The 19,203-nt window shown below is 39.9% G+C and overlaps 1 protein-coding gene across 1 annotated transcript in view; it reads right to left on the bottom strand.

The window, feature by feature from the left end:
• The window catches only part of LOC121294579 (low-density lipoprotein receptor class A domain-containing protein 3-like), an 84,679-nt gene that overhangs the window by 37,987 nt on the left and 27,489 nt on the right, over positions 1–19,203 (bottom strand). The window contains exon 2 of the mRNA XM_041218402.1: positions 15,529–15,675. Coding sequence (XP_041074336.1) covers positions 15,529–15,675 — 147 coding nt within the window. The remainder of the gene's footprint in view (positions 1–15,528; positions 15,676–19,203) is intronic.

Here is a 19,203-nt window from a genome sequence, read left to right as displayed (position 1 = left end):
TCTCTTATTAGATCTGGCAATATTAGCTTTGGACCATTCTACTCGTGGGATGTCTTACAAATTAGAATCTTTTTGGCATTTATGCTTAAGATATTTAATGGCATAAAACTAACAAAAAATGCCTTGCTGTTGTTCAGATGTCCCAACACTTGTCAGTATATACCCCGAAGCTCATCAAAAGTTAGTACAAATATTGGCAAATGCTTATTGAATTTTGCCCCAGGTTGGTAAAATGATTAGTCTTGTTCGCAGTGGTGCAGTTTTGTAAAGTAAAAGGGGTGGCTGAATTCTGAAAACATTAAGATATAAAGCACTTATATCTCATTGAAACTGTTTAGTGTTCTCATTCCAAAACTAGGGACTTATGCGCCGATTGTGTCCAACTGTCACATCTGTAGAGATTTCAGAATGCATTCAGCTATAATCTGATAAACTCTCAATTTTATACAAATAATTTTTTACCTTTCAGGTACTGTGCGATTACTACTGAATTATGAGGACCCTCTGTATGTGCGTACACTAGCTTATAATATAGTAGATTTTAGTACAAAAACATGTTATACTGTAACTATTTTAAGATCTTAGAACACTGTAGTCAACTATGGATCTATAAAACTGAACACAATTACACGACATTGCAATAGGACAATACTGTGTTTGGAGTTCTGTCCTCTGTCTAATTGTCTACCCATGCAAGCATGTCTGTGCCAATTCAACAAGTCCAGCTCATGTGAACAAGCCCAGGAATGTACTCCCAGCAGGGCTCTGCACTGTTCCCTGTAGATCAAGCAACCCCCTGCTAATATACACCACTGAGCAGGCTGCCAAGAGCAAACAGGATCTGGAGCACATCTGCACACAGGGACACAATTAGAAGAAACATTTTCACTAATGCCTTCACATGTGCTATAATGCGGCACGACTAGAATTGAAACCATCTGTATTATTGACAGGAGGTGCAATATATTTATCATTTTGCCCAATTATTTAAAAAAATTTTCTCCCGACTTTATGACTCACCGTGCCAGGTAAACTCCTGGGGGGGTTGGGGGTGGCTCCATTCAGTCAGACAGCATTGTTACATATGAGCACTGCTTACAACTGGTTAGAAACTCTGCTTCCCTTCAGTATCAATGTCCCTAAATGGTGTCTTGCAATCTAGTCAAAACCAAAACACACTCTGGCATTGCAACTGTTAAAACGTGTTTTTTTTTTTTTTTTTTTTTTGTTCCCTTGAACTTTTAAACTGGTTTCCATGGGAACACAGCCAGACTCAATTAGCGACATTGAAGATCTTTCTGCCAAACTGCTGACAAAGGGAAGCATTGCATTGCTGTGCTTGATGTGCTCAGACAGAGGTGATTACTGGCTTGCTGCTGTGATTGATTCCAAGACAGTCACTTGAACGTCACGAATAACAAGACGCTTCTGATGACAGTTTCTTTTTATTATTTATTCAGAGGAGTACTTGAGATACGTCTCATCTACAAGTTGACAGGCAGCAACAATCAAGGTATATTTAAAAAAAAAAAAACAGACTTAAACACAGACATTTGAAAACGAAAGGTGCGGTTAATCTTTTGGTTTATAAAAAAAGATTTTATTTAAGGAGGTTTTCACATTATAAGTCCATGGGTCTATACTTCCTATTTTCAAAACGGTGTTGCATGACCTCTGCTATTGTACAAAACAAGTATACTCCCTTAAAAGGGGGGTGTGGTTAAAAAAAAAAAAAAGAAGAAAAATAATCATAATCATTCAAATATGGCAGAATGGCAGCCATTTTGTTTTACCAGACATGCTAGGTCTGACATTTCTAAAAAAGAACATTCATGTAAAAGACCTTAATGAGCCCTTAATCACCCTAGTCTGGAGATCACCAGTTCAAGTCCAGGCTATTCCACTGCCGACCGTGGACAGGCATTCCCAGAGGTGGCGCACAATTGGCCGACCACCGTCCGAGGAGGGCTTATGTCGGCCAGGGTGTCCTCGGCCCACAGCGCATCAGCAACCCCTCTAGACTGGCCGGGTGCCTGCAGGCCTGCCTGTAAGTCTCCCCAGAGCTGTGTGGTCCTCCGACACTGTAGCTCTGAGGTGGCTGCATGGCGGGCCTGCAGAGTGAAAAGAAGTGGGTGGCTGACAGCACACATTTCGGAGGATGAGTGTGTCCATCTTCATCTCTCGAGTCAGCGCGTGAGTGTGTCCCTGAATATACAACCAGCTTGTACAGACGTACATAGGCTAAACTATGGAAAAGCAGGAACAGAGTAACTAAACAGAACAGAGTCCCATGTTACTATAAAATTGACAATGTGACACTACTGTACAAATATTTTTATTATTAGAAGACAATGAAAGCACTGAGAAACGTATAGTTGAAACATCTGACAGTTTCTTTTAGTATCAATAAATGTGCAAGCCAGTGGCGTAACTAAGGGGGTGGTTTTAGGGGTCTGAACCACCTCCCGCCCCAAAATTTATGATTCAACGACGTGGGAGAGAAAGGTATGTCAGCCACCTGCGACACAGAGAACTAACAACGTGAATGCTGGAAAAAAATGTTTATAGCAAAGAATTAGTGCAGAGAAGCCGACATTGTATGTGAAAGCAAATGTTTCTAGATGTGTCATCTTGTAACACTACAGAAGACTCTTTAAACATTGTGTGAAAGTGGTTTGAAGTGCACAGGTATAGAGGCGATGCAGTGCTTAATAACAATAGTCCAATAACACTATTATTTGCATTTAACTGATAAATACAGCCAAGTCAAAGCCACGGGGTTCAGTCCCGAAACAATAACAACAAACACACACTTTAAAACACCTACACGGTCACAAGTCCAATAGTGAGTGCTCCGGGTGCAAGCGGTTGTTGTGACTACAAGTTAATAGTGCTAACAGTGGTGCAGTGCAGTCCGGCTTTGATGCTGGCTTAACAGTGACCACCCCCAGATATTTTGCTGTCTACAATGACAAATAACAACAGTTAGTGAGATAGACAATACAACACTAAACACTCATGGTAAGGTGCTGACTTCTAGTATCATGGCTTCACCCCATTTTTGATGGCCGACTTCTGACTGACCCTGGAATCAACTGTTAAGCCATCCAGCCCAGGGCACTGTTCCTGTTATACCATGGCCTCACAGGTCGGGAGGGAGCTTGTTGACTCAGATTCATTCGCGCGCTCTCACAAACACTCGATGTAATTACACTTTCATGTAATTTGTGCCCAAATCAGTAAATAAATGTAGAATGTAAAAAATAGCTAGCTTTTAGGTAGGCTATAACAGCTAAACAAAATGTATCATGGTCATTTTCTGTTTTGCTTGTTCTACAAAGAAAACATTTAATTAGTTTTGAAGTAAATTAAACAATGTTTGTGGCATACGACTAACTAACCAACATTCAGATAATAAGGTCATTTTTTATTTCATTGGGTCTCAGCTAATACTAGCATTAATGGAAAATGAAATTCGTGATTTTTTCATTTCTCCTACGGCCTTTAAACCAGTGTGTTTGGCAGTCTGCAGTTCAAAAAAATATACTTTTATTATAAAAAAAACACAAAATAAAAGTGCACTAGGGCAAAATAAAGGGATTTAAACAAAAAAAACAAAACAGTACAAAAAACAAACTTACAAAAATAAAGGTTTCCAGGCTCGGCAATGCCTTCACTGGATGTAGAATTCACAAATCACAAATCACAAATCACAAACACCCACAAACACCAACCTGCTTCCTCAGCTCCCTCCTCCTAAATGAGAAGCAGAGGCCTCCTTTTATGTCAGGTGGCTGGGTGCTGATTGATCGTTAATTAACCTAATCAACTAATCAACCCCAGCCACCTGAACATAATAAACCCAGGCAGGTAGGGGAAATTAACCCCGTCCCTGCCAATATAAAAAGGGCAGAGCTTTGCTCTGCCACACAGTGGTTTTCAACCTTTTCATCTGAAGTACCAATAATTCCAGCTGGGACCGCCAGGTGTACCAGTAACTATGAGCAATCTTAAGCCCGATTCGCATGGGACTAAAAATCACAGCAAAAACAGGTGGTTTCTGAATTTTTACAGACATCTGTGAAATGTAGTCCCGTGCATACCGTCCACTTCTTTTTATCCCAGATAATGTTCTCAGTGGTCCACTGATTATTTTATATATGTGCCTTCTGTAAAATTTCAAACTCAGGTTTCCTGTTATTTTTACTAACGTGCGAATCGACCACGTCAGTGTTATGTTACAATTGATACAACATTTCAGGGGTATTCGCCTCAAGGCAATACCAGTCTTCGCAATAAACCATAATATAATAGTAAAATTTGTACAATCTGTCCTGAGAATCTATAGTCCAGTAAAACACAACAATTGGGCATAACCAAATTGGGGATAGATGAAAATACAAAACATAATTGGAGACTCTTATAAAATTAATGCTTTTAACAGTGTATTTGAAGATATGTATGGAAATCCATATCACTCGAAGGACGAAATGGTTCTTGTAGCCTTTGGAAGTTATTTAAACCAGATTCATTGTTTACAAATTATGAACAAAATCGCCTTCTCTGGCCACAACATCACATTTCATTCTAAATTTACCGACTGTCCTTGATAAAAACTAATCCACATCTGGGAGATTACTTGTCCGCTCCTTTTGACCAACTCCGAGGAAACCAGTTTTTAGTCCTGTGCGAATCATCCCATCTGTTAAATACCTGGACTCCATTTCTATTAAGTATGTTAAGGGAATAGAATAAATGATAAAAGATAGAAATCATATATTGATTTAGGTTTAATTACGCGGTACGAGACTGGTTTAGTTAACTGATCATTAATAATGCATTGGTGAGATCTAGTATCGTTTCACATTTTGGTCACCACATTACCAAAGGTATATTTTGGCTGGAATACAGTCGTGTTGATGAGGCAGAATCACTTGGATCCTTAAGACCGAACACGAAAAAATGAGTTAATTTGAGATTAATCTGGTAGTAGGAACCAGACAAGTTTAGATGGGCCAAATGGCCTCCTCTCATTCATACATTTGATTATGCTCTTAATTAATTGTGGTCATTGTTGAACAATGTGGAGTTTTGTATAGACCTTACGGCGGTGCCTCCGGTGCTGGTTTCCATCCAGCCCACCCTGACTGTGCTTCCAGAGAGAGAGAGAGAGAGAGTGAGAGCAAGAGAGAGAGCGAGGAGAGGAGAGAGAGTACAATTCAAGGAACACCATGGCACCCTGTGTGCTTCCGGGGGTGGGGGGGGTTAATCGACATTATATTCTTTTTACTATTTATATTCTTTCAAATAAACTGAATATTTATTTTTAAATATATTCAACACAGTATTATCAGTGTAAGTTGAAGGGCAGGAACACAGTGACTTGGGGACTCACGTGTTGGGAGAGGGACTCGGATTAAAAGGATTTTACTTGGCAGCAGCTTTTATCAATAAAGTAGACCGCAAACAAAACCATCCTTCACGTCTGCATTTATACACAATACATGTTCGGTTTGACTGCCAGGGTTAATAATAAAATATATTGGTATTTATTGGGTATATTTAGAGACTTGGTTTCTGCCATCCTGCACAATACCTTGGGTCTGACAGTCCAACTTTACAGACAATCCCCATTTATTCAGCAGCCATTTTATTTCATCTAATTTCCCTGGACCCTTAAATTGCTTATTTTAAAGACATTTTTTTTAGTACAAATGAATTAGATTAGATATCAGTAGAATGTATGTTCAATAGTCTGTTCAATACCTTCCTGTAACAAATGGCTATGCAAAGTGTCACAATTACCTTTCATCCTGTTATTTAGTAACTAAGTGATAAATATAAAAACTACAGGATTGTGGATCTCAATAATGACCAATAATTCTGGGGACATATTCAGCCACCACTTTTTATTTTGCATGCAAGACATACATAGCTACAGAAGTGTGTGTCTTTAAATTAAAATGTCGATTATTTATTTTAGCTGCTTGCTTTTACAAACATAAAACACTGTTCTCATCCTCAAATATTAAGATTGTTGATACACCATAACATTAAAGTCAAAACAGTCAATAATATATATACTGAGCATCAAAAGAAACTTATCACTTACATTTGAGCATCAAAATAAACAGCACTTATATTTGAGCATGGATAAAATTCACTAGAGGTGATCGAAAAATGACAAACTCTGTTTTAAAGCAGGTGCAGTAACTTTTTATTGTGCTGATTAACAACTGACATCACGAAGATGCTGCAAAATGATCTGTCAGTCTCGGGCAGGTATTGTGACTCTTGATCTCCCAGTTAGTGGCCTGTCATTGAACGAGTGGTTATACCATCTCGCCAGGTTTGAAATTGATGGCTCTGAGCACTCAAGACGGCGAGCCACAGTACGCTGCCCCAGTCCAGCCTTCAACATGCTGATTACACGAAGGAGCTGCTCTCTTGACAGATGTGAGATACTGTTTTTTTTTCTGTGATTTTCTTTATTGCTTTTATTCAAGCTTGCAATTCAACAGATGAATCATTCCATATCCAGTGTCTAATCAACTGTCTCACTAATTAGGTGATTAAGTGTATATGCTTCCATCATAGTCACTCAAGCGTGCCATGGTCAAGGATGAATGATCGATTGATTACAAAGAAACCAAAAACATTTCGTCAATGTCCATCCTTTATATACCTTATTTTTTTCGAAAATAAATGTGTTATAATAGTGATAAGTTTCTTTTGATGTTTTATATATATATATATATATATATATATATATATATATAGATATATATATATATATATATACGCATACACACACCATCTGCACAATGTCACGTGAATCCTCTATTAGGAATAGGGTTCGAGAAGGTGCAGGCTATTTGTTAACAAGGTATTTAAATCTTTTTAATAGTATATCGTAGTGTCATCAAGGTATTTACGGAAAGTAAACTGTTTTTCATTATTTATTATTAATAATATTATATATACAGTTTGGTCATTTTAGTTTAGTCATCAGTGTGTTAAACGAGCATGTACAAACCCTTTGGTGCTTTATGTTTTGGGGAATACTAATAATTGTATAGGATCCTTCCGTTAAGCACCACATTTTAGGCCTGCTTTTCAGTCACATATTTGAACATGCAAAGGTGCCTTAAACCGCAAATGTGAACGGGGTTGCAGACCTGAATGAGACGGCCCCTGAGGCAGCACTGGGCCAGCCCAGTAGTGTGAATGGGGTCTAGGAAGGGCAAGCTTTGTATAACAAACTACCTGGGAATAAGACAAGAGCTTCCTTTGAAGTGGAAGACTTTTTTGGGCTTTTTAAAGAACAATTATAAGTCACATCCACCTTAAACCAATTAGTAGCATCGACACAAATTATGCAGAGAGCGGTTTCTTGGAATGACATTAGGTTTACATTATTTTTTGTAATCATATAGCAAACTTTTAACATCCATTCACAAAGACTGGATAATTCTAGGAACTGAACTGTGTACACCGTTTTAACCATGTGAATTAATTAAATGACCAGAGATTGCATTTTATCATCTTTTTTTTTTTTTTTTTTTTTTTTTTTACTTTGAATGACTTAAAATTTTAGTAAAATTGTTCATAGAAGCTTTTACTTATTTTCTAATGACTTCTAATTTAATGATACTGGAGAAGCTTCCCTTGCATTCTTTGAATGACAGACCAGATTTACTTGACTCCTAGAGTGTTGGGGCAATGACAGACGGAGATGTGGTTGCAAAAGGGGATGATTCACCCTGCAACTGAACCACGCTTGGAGAGGGGGCATGCGGAGAAGACCCAATTGAAGGGTCTGGGATGCTGCTGCCATCAGGTCCAGAAGCCTCTGGAAGGTGACAACCTCCCATGATACGCCAGGCTGAAACAGCCTCAGGCACATGTGGAGCCTCTGGATTCTGTCAGGTTTCTTAACAGGTTCCCAGCTTAACAGGTTCCCAGGTAGATGGTAGTCTGGGGCAGTAGCAGCTGGCTTTTTGACAAGTTCACCATCGGGCTGAGCTTGTACTGGTGAGCAGTCACCTGTTCCATGTGTGCTACAGCCTACACTGGAGACTCAGCAAATATGAGCCAGATGCCCAGATAGCTGACCACTCTGATGCCTTGTAGAATGGCATAACACGGAACTTATAAGCAGTGCCTTAAAAGGACAACCGCAAATAAAAATATGGCCGGATCTTATTGGGACATGGAAGTAGGTGTCTTTTCAGGTCCACCGTAGTGAACCAGTCGCCCGGTCTGACAGACCACAAGAGCTGTTTCACTGTCAGCATCTTGAACTTCCCGCAATGCCCCTTCTGTGTCTGTCCGCCCCTATGGTGGGGAACTCAGCGACCTGCAGGCACTGTCAGCTGCAGAGTCTGGGGCTGCTGAGCCCTAGGACACCAAGGCGCTGATTGCTTCCTGGCTTGAGGAGCCTTTCTGGATGCTGCGATAGGAGGAAATTGGCCAAGCTCCATGTCGTGAACCCAATATAACAGGTCAGCAGCCCTGGGAACGGCCGGGGCCATTGCAGGGTGTCCCCAAGTTGATTGGATCTCATGCAGAAGGTCCAGGTGGACAGGGGGCATCGAGGTCCTTCTAGAGGGAGCTGAGGGCCTGTCAAAATAAGAAGCACTTCGGCTTGGACTTCTGAGGCCATGGCACTGTGGTGGCTCTTTTAAATAAAGTCGCTAGTGGCTAGTGGGAGCACCACATGGTATGTACGGTATCGTGCACAAGGGCACTGTACAGTACACTAAAATGCACGGTGCTGGAGCAAGGATGGTATGCACGGCACGGCGCGGTACGGTATGGTGCACGGTGGCACGGTACAGTTGGAACTGGCAGGGGCTAAGCAAACTGCACGTGACCAAAGCAGCAACACAGGGATGCAATGCAAGAACTTGAGAGCGCTAGCTTACAGCTCTCTCCCACTGACAAGCCTTCACAGAGCACTGCCGAAGCTGTTTGCTATTGTGGCATGGGCAGCAGAGCAAAACACTTTCTTAATGTTGAGCTTCATCCCGCAGGTTAGCCTGTGCAGCCCGAGAGGTAAACACAATGCCCGTCCTGGAGCACCGTCTTTTTTTTTTTATAATTTGGAATAGCCAATTATTTTACAGATTTTCTCCCTGATTTGAAATTCCCAATTATTTTAATTTCAACCAGGCCCACCGCTGCCACCCCTGCGCTGACTCGGGAGAGATGAAAACGGAAACACGCGTCCTCCAAAATGTGCGCCGTCAGCTGTTCGCTTCTTTTCGCTCTGCAGACCTGCCATGCAGCCACCTCAGAGCTATACCGTTGGAGGACCACGCAGCTCTGGGCAACGTACAGGCAGGCACGCAGGCGCCAGGCCAGTCCACAGGGGTGACTGGTGCGTGGTGAGCCATGGACACCCTGGCCGACCTAAGCCCTCCTCCACCTGGGAGCTCCCGTCTACGGTCGGCGGGGGAATAGCCTGGACTTGAACCGGTGACCTCCAGGCTATAAGGAGTGCTATCTTGCAAGCAAGTCTGAGTCCAGACCTTTGCGACCGCTTAAGCAGTAAGCCGTGCACACAGCACCAGGAATAAAAAAAAAAAAGGGAGAAACACAAATACAGCAGTTTCAACCACATATATATATATATATATTATATACACACACAACATAGTTTAAATTTACAATATGCTTGTAAAAAACAAGACTAATAAAACTCCAGCCGGAGTTAAGGTGGAAAAGAGAGAATAAATAATATTAATAATACTGTGTCACCAATCTGCAGCATCACCAATCTGCAGAGAGCAGGCAAGCTGTCTTGGAAAACACTTCGGCTAAGGAAATCCTTAATCTCGCTTAATCCCAGGGCTAGAACACTTACTTCCCGAGGTGCATTCTCTTAGCCGGGGACTACTGTATAATCAAAAGTAACGAAACTACATGTGTGTTACACAGTTTCAATGAAAGAATATTTCATTCAGAAAACAAGCTTTTAAAAGCATGAAGATCTCTGATTTAAAGCAGCAAGAGTTATGAAACACTTCCTATATTATTGATGTGATTGATGGGCCAATGGCCTCCTCTCGTTGGTGAATTTTCTTATGTTCTTATGCCAAGTGATTCCATATTGGTCAACCCCAGCCACTTAAAAAGCTGGGCCTCCAGTTAGACAAAACCTAGAAGAGTATCAACCCAAGTTTATCCCGAAGGCTATTTCTTTCAACTTGCAGACAGTGCAGGCTGGAAGCACTTAGGGTTGGGTGGGGCACAGTTTCTGGGACACAGCCAAAAGGCATGTGGGTGTACAATGGGAAAAGGGGCACACACACAAGCTTATATTCCTATACTTAAGAGGACTTCTCATTAACTCTCACTATATTTTTATTTATTATGTCTAACTCCAGTCTGACAAAACTCGACACAGAGTGAAAGTCGACAACAAACTAAATATTTTGGAACTTTTACATTTATTTATTTATTTATTTTTTTAAAAAGGCATATTTAGTTCTTAGAAAGTGGGGATGTCCCCACAACGTCATTTTTTCAGGAGCTACTATCTTTGTGGGGACATTTTCTCAAATTTTGTCCCCACATTCATAGTAATACCTATGTAATAAACAAATGAGTTTTGAGGTGGGATTTAAAAATAGACAGAGACTCAGAATCACGGATCTCAGAAGGAAGTGTGTTCCACAGCTTAGGAGAACAGGAGGACAAAGCCCTGTCACCCACTGTACGCAGTTTAATCAGGGGAACAACCATAAGGCCGGCATCAGAGGACCGCACAGCACGACTAGGAGTGTAGGTGGTATCTAACTCAGAAATGTAAGAGGGAGAGGTACCTCTATGGGCTTTAAAAGTCAGCAGCAGTACTTTGTAGTCAATGCGGTATTTGACCAGTAACAAGTGTAATGATTTCAGTATGGGGGTTATGTGACCATCAGAGCGAGACCTCGTCAGCACCCTAGCACCAGAATTCTGAACATACTGGAGCTTTTGAAGGGTATTCTTTGACACCCCAGTAAGTCAGTCATTACTGGAGGATACAAACGCATGAACAAGCTTTTCTGCAGCAGACAGCGACAAGACAGGGTGCAGCAGAGCAACGTTCTTTTAGATGGAAAAAGGACAACTTGGTAATATTCCTAACATGTGGCTCAAAGGTTAAGCTAGAGTCAAAAATGTTTCTCACTACATGTCTGGAGTGTACCTTAAATCAGTGCAGTTATATTACAACAGATTTTTTTTAAACAAGCAAGTATTTTACAGTCATGCAGTATAATAGCTTACCACAAATATGCATGTCTGCGTCCCTTTCCCATTCTGTGCGTCCCGTGAACGCAAGGCAAAATCTTTTTCCAACCAGTGGATTTATTTAGCGTCATAACTTTGCGTTAACGCGACCTCTGTAATATTTTATATATATATATATATATATATATATATATATATATATATATATATATATATATATATATATATATATATATATATATATCTATATATATATATCTCTGGAAAAAATTAAGAGACCACTGCAAATTTTTCTTAAATCAGCATCTCTACATGTATGGCAGCCATTCCATTCCAGTGTCTGTTGAATTCCAACACACTACTGAATGAGGTACTGATTAGGGGATCACCTGAACCAAATCTTATTTAACGAGGAAAAGTATAAAAAACACTCCTGCGGTCATCACTATCCTCTTGCAATAGGACCAGCTGGTTGGCAAAACAGTGCTAGTACTACCTCAAAAGTAATTGGAATAAAAAAATAACTATTGACCATGCCCAAAGAGTTGAAAAGGAAAGTTTTGAGTGAGGAAAAGAAGGGTTCAATTCTGGCTTTACTGGCAGAGTGATACAGTGAGCGTCGGGTTGCTTCCATCCTTAAAATTTCAAAGACGGAGGTTCACAAGAACAAAGTCAAGCAGCACACATTGGGGACAACAAAGCTACAGACCGGCAGAGGGCGAAAACAACTCTCCACTGACCGGGATGACCGCCAACTCATTCGAATGTCACTCAGCAACCGTAGGATGACATCAAGTGACCTACAAAAAAAATGGCAAACTGCAGCTGGGGTGAAGTGCACAGCGAGGACGGTTCGAAACAGGCTCCTAGGGGCACGGCTGAAGTCGTGCAAAGCTAGAAAAAAGCCCTTCATCAATGAGAAGCAAAGATGAGCCAGGCTGAGGTTTGCAAAAGACCATAAGGATTGGACCGTAGAGGACTGGAGTAAGGTCATCTTTTCTGATGAGTCCAATTTTCAGCTTTACCCAACACCTCGTCGTCTAATGGTTAGACGGAGACCTGGAGACGTCTACAAGCCACAGTGTCTCGCACCCACTGTGAAATGTGGTGGAGGATCGGTGATGATCTGGGGGTGCTTCAGTAAGGATGGAAATCGGGCAGATTTGTCTTTGTGAAGGACGCATGAATCAAGCCAAGTACAAGGTTGTCCTGGAAGAAAACTTGCTTCCTTCTGCTCTGACAATGTTCCCCAACTCTGAGGATTGGTTTTTTCCAGCAGGACAATGCTCCATGCCACACGGCCAGGTCAATCAAGGTGTGGATGGAGGACCACCAGATCAAGACCCTGTCATGGCCAGCCCAATCTCCAGACCTGAACCACATTGAAAACCTCTGGAATGCGATCAAGAGGAAGATGGATGGTCACAAGCCATCAAACAAAGCCGAGCTGCTTGAATTTTTGCACCAGGAGTGGCATAAAGTCACCCAACATCAATGTGAAAGACTGGTGGAGAGCATGCCAAGACGCATGAAAGCTGTGCTTGAAAATCAGGGTTATTCCACCAAATATTGATTTCTGAACTCTTCCTAAGTTAAAACATTAGTATTGTGTTGTTTAAAAATGAATATGAACTTATTTTCTTTGCATTATTCGTGGTCTGACAACACTGCATCTTTTTTGTTATTTTGACCAGTTGTCATTTTCTGCAAATAAATGCTCTAAATGACAATATTTTAATTTGGAATTTGGGAGAAATGTTGTCAGTAGTTTATAGAATAAAACAAAAATGTTCATTTTACCCAAACACATACCTATAAATAGTAAAACCAGAGAAACCGATAATTTTGCAGTGGTCTCTTAATTTTTTCCATAGCTGTGTGTGTGTGTGTGTGTGTGTGTGTGTGTGTGTGTGTGTGGTAGGAGTTGGTACCAACCTCTCAACCTCCAATAACAACGGGGAAAACTTTAAACAAACTATTGGAAAGATATTTGGGATTATGATTTGGATTAAGATTTGGTTTTGGTGACGAGGTAACAGGCTTATCCTGCCTTGTTATTAGTTAGGGAAACATTTGTTTAGATAGGTCCTGAGATTGGGTTTTGTTTATTTTCTTTTTTGTTGTAAATAATAAACAGATGCTATGGCGTTTCCTGGCATCTTGTGTCTAAATTGTTTATTTGAAGAAGGAAAACATGTGACCAGAGAGCAATCCATATATATATATATATATATATATATATATATATATATATATATATATATATATATATATATATATATATAGACTCTTTTTTTAAAAATTGAAAATACCCATGAAACAGAAAAAAAAAAAATTTTTTTTTAAATTTGTCAAAACCAAAACAGAGACCATGTTTTTTTTTTTTTTTTTTTTTTTTTTTTTGCAAAAGACAGACACACTAACTCAGGATCTAAAAGTTTCACCAGCAAACCTACAGATATTATACATTATTGGATATTACTCCTTTAAAACAACAGATCATTTCAAACAAATCAAGACTATGCATTATTTTGATTAATAATTATGATCAGTTCTCACACTGTGTTTGACTAGCATCTTAAATATATTCAGATCATCATGGTTCAAAGACATACGACCATGTTTTTCCATTTTAGCCTGCCCCAAAATAAAATGTTATTAGGTTAAGATCTCTAAAAAGTGCCTCTTAAAAATATAAGAGGTGCCTGTAAACGCGTGCAGGACACAAAACAATGCAAAACAGTTTTCCCTTAAGTGCAGAACAGGCAGTAGTCGGACACTGAACAGTTAAGAACACTAATAAAATAAATTAACAGCACTGATGGTATGTAACACCCTCCACTAGATCTCAAGACCTCTTATTTAGCACCGCGGCCAGGCTCTCGGCACTCCACCAGCAGTTCTGCTGCAGATCCAGCAGGTGGCAAAGCTGTGTGGCTCCGGCTCCGACGAAAACCTGTGTAAGCAGGGAGGCTGGAGACTTCAGAATCCAGGCTGGGGTTGAAACCGATGGGTGTCTCCAGAAGCCAGGACAGGGTGTCCATCTCCTCAGCAGTCTCCAGGCCCCCAGCACGCTCCAATTGAAATAGGGTAGCTCTGATGTCTTCAGCCTGGTGGTGTCCATCAAAAACAAGCTTGTTTCCAGCTGTAGCGTTCCCACCTCTCTAAGCAGGACGGTCTACAGGCAGAGTGTCAAGATCGTACTGCAGCTTTTGACCCGACTGCAGAGGAAAGCAACAGTTTGACTGGTGACGTCAATCAGCCCCTTCCCTCCCTTCTCCTTGTGAAGGTACAGCATGCCCTGCCTCAGCCAATGCAGACTGTCCCAGAAGAAGTCAAATAGCACACTGCACCTGTGCTAGCAGTCCTTTCGCTGGTTCCAGACATGCCAGCCTGTGCCACAGTGTGCAGGCTACCAGCTTGTTGCTAATGAGGGCCCGTCCTCTGTAGGACAGCTTCGGAAGCAGCTAGAGCCACCTGCCTCACTGTTTCCCCGCTCATACTCCTTTTCTTAACTTGGGACAGTTCTTAACTACATGCCCCTCGCTTCTGCACCTGAAACCCTTAACCAATTCTGAAATAACATATATTACATAGTCATAATTGTCAATTTTAAACTTCAATATACCACTTAGATCTTCATTAATACTATTAATCATATAATGCTGCCTTTGGAAAGAGACTATGTGTTTCAGCTGTGGAGCTTTACATCCCAGCGAGATTCACTTGATCTCGGAAATAATCTGCCTGTGTCTGACCAATTCCCTCTCTAATATTTCATTGCGTACAAATAGCGAGACATTAGATAAAAAGATCTTTCTTGTCAGAGCAGCAAGGGGTAGTTGTTCAACTGCACTATTTACCAACTTCGTGTTAGAGAGAATCAGAACAATAGCACCGTTCATTCGTGCCGCACATTTAATGTTTTCACATTTTACAACCTCACCGACCGCCAACACACACATTTCCAGGGGGCAAAATTGCTCACGAGTGATCTTAATTCCATGCCTATGGGTAAGTTTTTCAAAAGAAGAACTTAGGAGATCCTTTCCCCTTGAACTAGTCATAATAATTGGACAGGCTCACAAATGTCAGCCCCCTCTGAAAACAACACCCAAAACCTTATTCGAATCCTCTAATAAAACAGTAAAAGTCAGAAAAAGAGAAACAGAACCTTCCAACAGCAGCTCACACTCACTCAGAAACTCTGCCCATGCACTCCCAGCATGCACAACGAGAGTGAGAGAGAGAGAGAGAGAGAGAGAGAGAAAGACAGAGAACACTCACGGCAGCCTCTTTCATCACTCTCGTCGAAGCAGTCGGGCAGCCCATCACACTGCCAGCCCCCAGGGATGCACTTCCCATCTCCGCACATAAAATTCCCAGGAATGTTGCACTCTGTTGTGAAGTTATTCCCAGGGAGCAGCTGGCTTTCTGAAAGAGGGAGAGAAGAGCCAATTCAGTAAAGGAAGCAGTGCATTTTAAAAGGCAGTTGCATTTCTGTTAATTTTCTGACTGTTTATGAAACAGATGTAGAGAAAAAAGTTAGCAGATAGGAAGAAAGAAACAAAAAAGGGTTGAAATCAACACAAACTTCCTTAGATATATCAAGGTGCTTTGTGTATTTACAGAAATCCTTTTGCAATGCAGGGATCAGCGATCGTGACGATTTCGGACCACATGCCATTTCTAACTGTGTGCACTATTTTTCTTTTTTTTTTTTTTTAAACTGCTTGGAGTTTTTTGTAACTATATTCTAATATGTGATTTATATGTTAACGGATCCCAATGCAACCCCATTCCTAAAAAAACACACACTTTGCAATTTCTTCACAATCATGTGATGTTTCTGCAGTCAGCCATCCCTAGTCTATTGAACTAGTGGACTAGAAGACTATTCGTTGCTACCCAGCTAAGCAATAGAACTTAAACAGGTTGTCCTTCATTACTAACATTTATCATTTTGAGCTGAAGATAAAGGGGTTTACAAATGAGATGAAAGACAAATGTTTTCATCATTCAAGAAGCAACTGTCAGAGTACAAGTAGCTATGTGGTGATTTTGGACATCACAATAAATAACCCATGCTAAATATCAGGATATTAAGCACAAGGATTACACTGTGTAACAAAAAAAAAAAAAAAAATTTGTTCCTGGGTAGTAAGTGTTATTTCCTAATTGCTTATGCCTCAAAAGTATAGAAAATGGCTATTATTCCCCACAAACTTTGCTTTTGTGACCAGGATAGTGATATTTCAAAATATCACTATTTCCAATGGGAAAATGGGCAAATGTGTGTCTTTTCGTTCAAATAAAGTCAGAAAAAAACAACATATGAATCCAAATTAACATGTATTTATACTAAAGTAATACAAAGATGACTACAAAAGATTTAGAAGTGAGTAGTGTTTTGAGATTTACAATTATACTTTCAGCCAAAACACATTTTCACTGAATTCATTTTGGGATGCCTGCATGCTAGCAGTTTGTTTCTGGAGGATAAAATTAAATCAAAAAGCAGACAAAAGCAGACATTTCCTTGGTTATTGCATTTCTCTCATAGTACATCTACTCTGCCTTAGGGCACCCAAGGTGTTCATGTGGTCCTAGTGCCCTACATTCTAAAATGCAATACTACAATAACAGATAGAACTTCATTATGCTTTTTATTAGAAATAGCCTCACTTAATCCTTTACAACCACTATCACCTATGCTGGACAAAACAAAACAAACAAACAAATAAATAAATAAATAAATAGATTGTGAATAGATTATAAGTAGGGTCCTACGTTTTACGTGACCTGTTTTTTTTTTTTTTTATTGTAATTCAGCTGCTATCCCCTAGATGTCCCTGCAGCCACTCCAGTTATAGTAATCAAATTCATAATTAAGAAATCAACACATTACACTTTGACTAATTAGAAAAATAAAAGCTAATTATGATGAGTATAAATGGGAACTGAATAAATTGATGCGTTAAAAGAAAAATCGAGAGAACTAAACATGGAGTCAAAGACATCGCTATCAAAAAGCATTTCATTGAGCGAACACACGCAACAATATCCACCAGGCAAGGGCGCTGGAACTAGGGATGCTGGAGGTGCGGTAGCACCCCCTTGGTTTTGCATGGCTTCCATCATATACAGGGGTTACAGTTTTGTTCAATGGCTTTCAGCATCCCCATTTTAAAAATTGTTTCAGTGCCACTGCCACCAGGTGTTCTGTACACCAACGGGTACAATTTATTTTGCACAATTTGCAATTTATCTTTGGACCACACTACAATAGACCGACATTTATCATCAGAAAAATACACAAAACAAAAGCCTGAGATTGACAGCTATGAGACGCCGTCCTCCAGTAAAAAACATAAGGGGAACCAAAATAAAATTTTCGGTTTGATAGAGGCAGTTGTTTGTGCTAATATTCCCCTGGAAAAAATGGCGAATCCCAAACTGCATGCACCCAGGCTATTGTTACCATATGCACAGTGTCTCTCAGCTCAGCCGTGAAAGACTGTAACTCCTTTCGAGTTGCCATAGGCCTCTTGGTGGCCTCCCTGACTAGTGCCCTTCTCACCTGGATACTCAGTTTTTGAGGACGGCCTGTTGTAGACAGATTCACAGTTGTGCCATATTCGCTCCATTTCTTAATAATGAACTTCACTGTGCTCCGAGGGATATTCAATGCCTTGGAAATTTTCTTATATTCTACCCCTAATTGATGCTCTTGAAGAACCTTATTCCGGATTTGCCTTGAATGTTCCTTCATCATCATGATGTAGTTTTTGTTAGGAAATGTACTAACCAACTATGGGACTTCCCAGAGACAGGTGTATTTAACCTGAAATCATGCAAAACACCTTAATTGCACACAGGTGGACTTCATTCAACTAATTACGTAACTTCTAAAGACAACTGGTTGCACCAGAGCTTATTTAGGGGTGTCATAGCAAAGGGGATGAATACCTATGCAATCAATTATTTTCTGTTTATATTTGTAATTAATTTAGAACAAATTAATTTAGAATAATTTGTAGATTTTATTTTTCACTTGGGCATTATGGACTTTTGTGTTGATCAGTAGCAAACACTCCTAATTAAATCAATTTTGATTTCACGTTGTAACACAATAAAATGTGGAAAAGTCCAAGGGGGGGTGAATACTTTTGAGGGCCACTGCATGCAAAAGAAAACGGCAGTAGAATGACTGAATGAATTTAGGATTAAAGCTGAAGAATTATTTCCCAATTTAACATGAAAGACTAAAATATATTTGTCAGTTGTAACCAATTCTGTAGAAGAAGTGTTTCTTCTTATGGCCAAGTTTTTACAGAACAACGTCAACCTATGAAAGAGGGCAGGGGTAACCAACTGACGATGCTTAAGTTTAATAGCAATATTTAATGCATGGGGCATTTTATTTCATCAAACTAAGTGACACTTAATGTGCTGCTTGCAAACAACCTTGCATTATCATAATCATTAGTTATTATTATATTTGTAATATATATGTTACAGCAGTAATAATATGATTTCAGTATTTTATACAAATTGTTCTGGGAATCAGTGCTGTTTTTTTTTAATATTTTGTTGACAAATTATGTGTTTCTACTCAAACTGAAATATTAAAATGATTTATTTACACATTCTAAGAAATAATATTGAATAAGGCATATTAATAATAAAGGGATGCATGACTAAATAAATGTCCGGAGCTGCTGCTGTCACCTAATCAGCGCGTCCGTGCACGTTAATAGATTGACTAATTGAGATGATTAAAGGAATCAGGAGATTATTAATCAATAAGTGGTTTAATTAAGCAGACTACATGACCACTTTGCAGTGGGAGGAATGAAGTGCAGCCTAAGAAAGCAGGTCATGTAAAACGCAGGGCCCTAATTGTAATACCTGATAATATTAAAAGGTAAAACACTTCTGAAAAAGTTGTACAATAAGAAG

Source organism: Polyodon spathula, chromosome 19, assembly GCF_017654505.1.
Source record: "Polyodon spathula isolate WHYD16114869_AA chromosome 19, ASM1765450v1, whole genome shotgun sequence".
Lineage (NCBI taxonomy): Eukaryota > Metazoa > Chordata > Actinopteri > Acipenseriformes > Polyodontidae > Polyodon > Polyodon spathula.
This window is presented reverse-complemented; position numbering and strand designations above follow the sequence as displayed.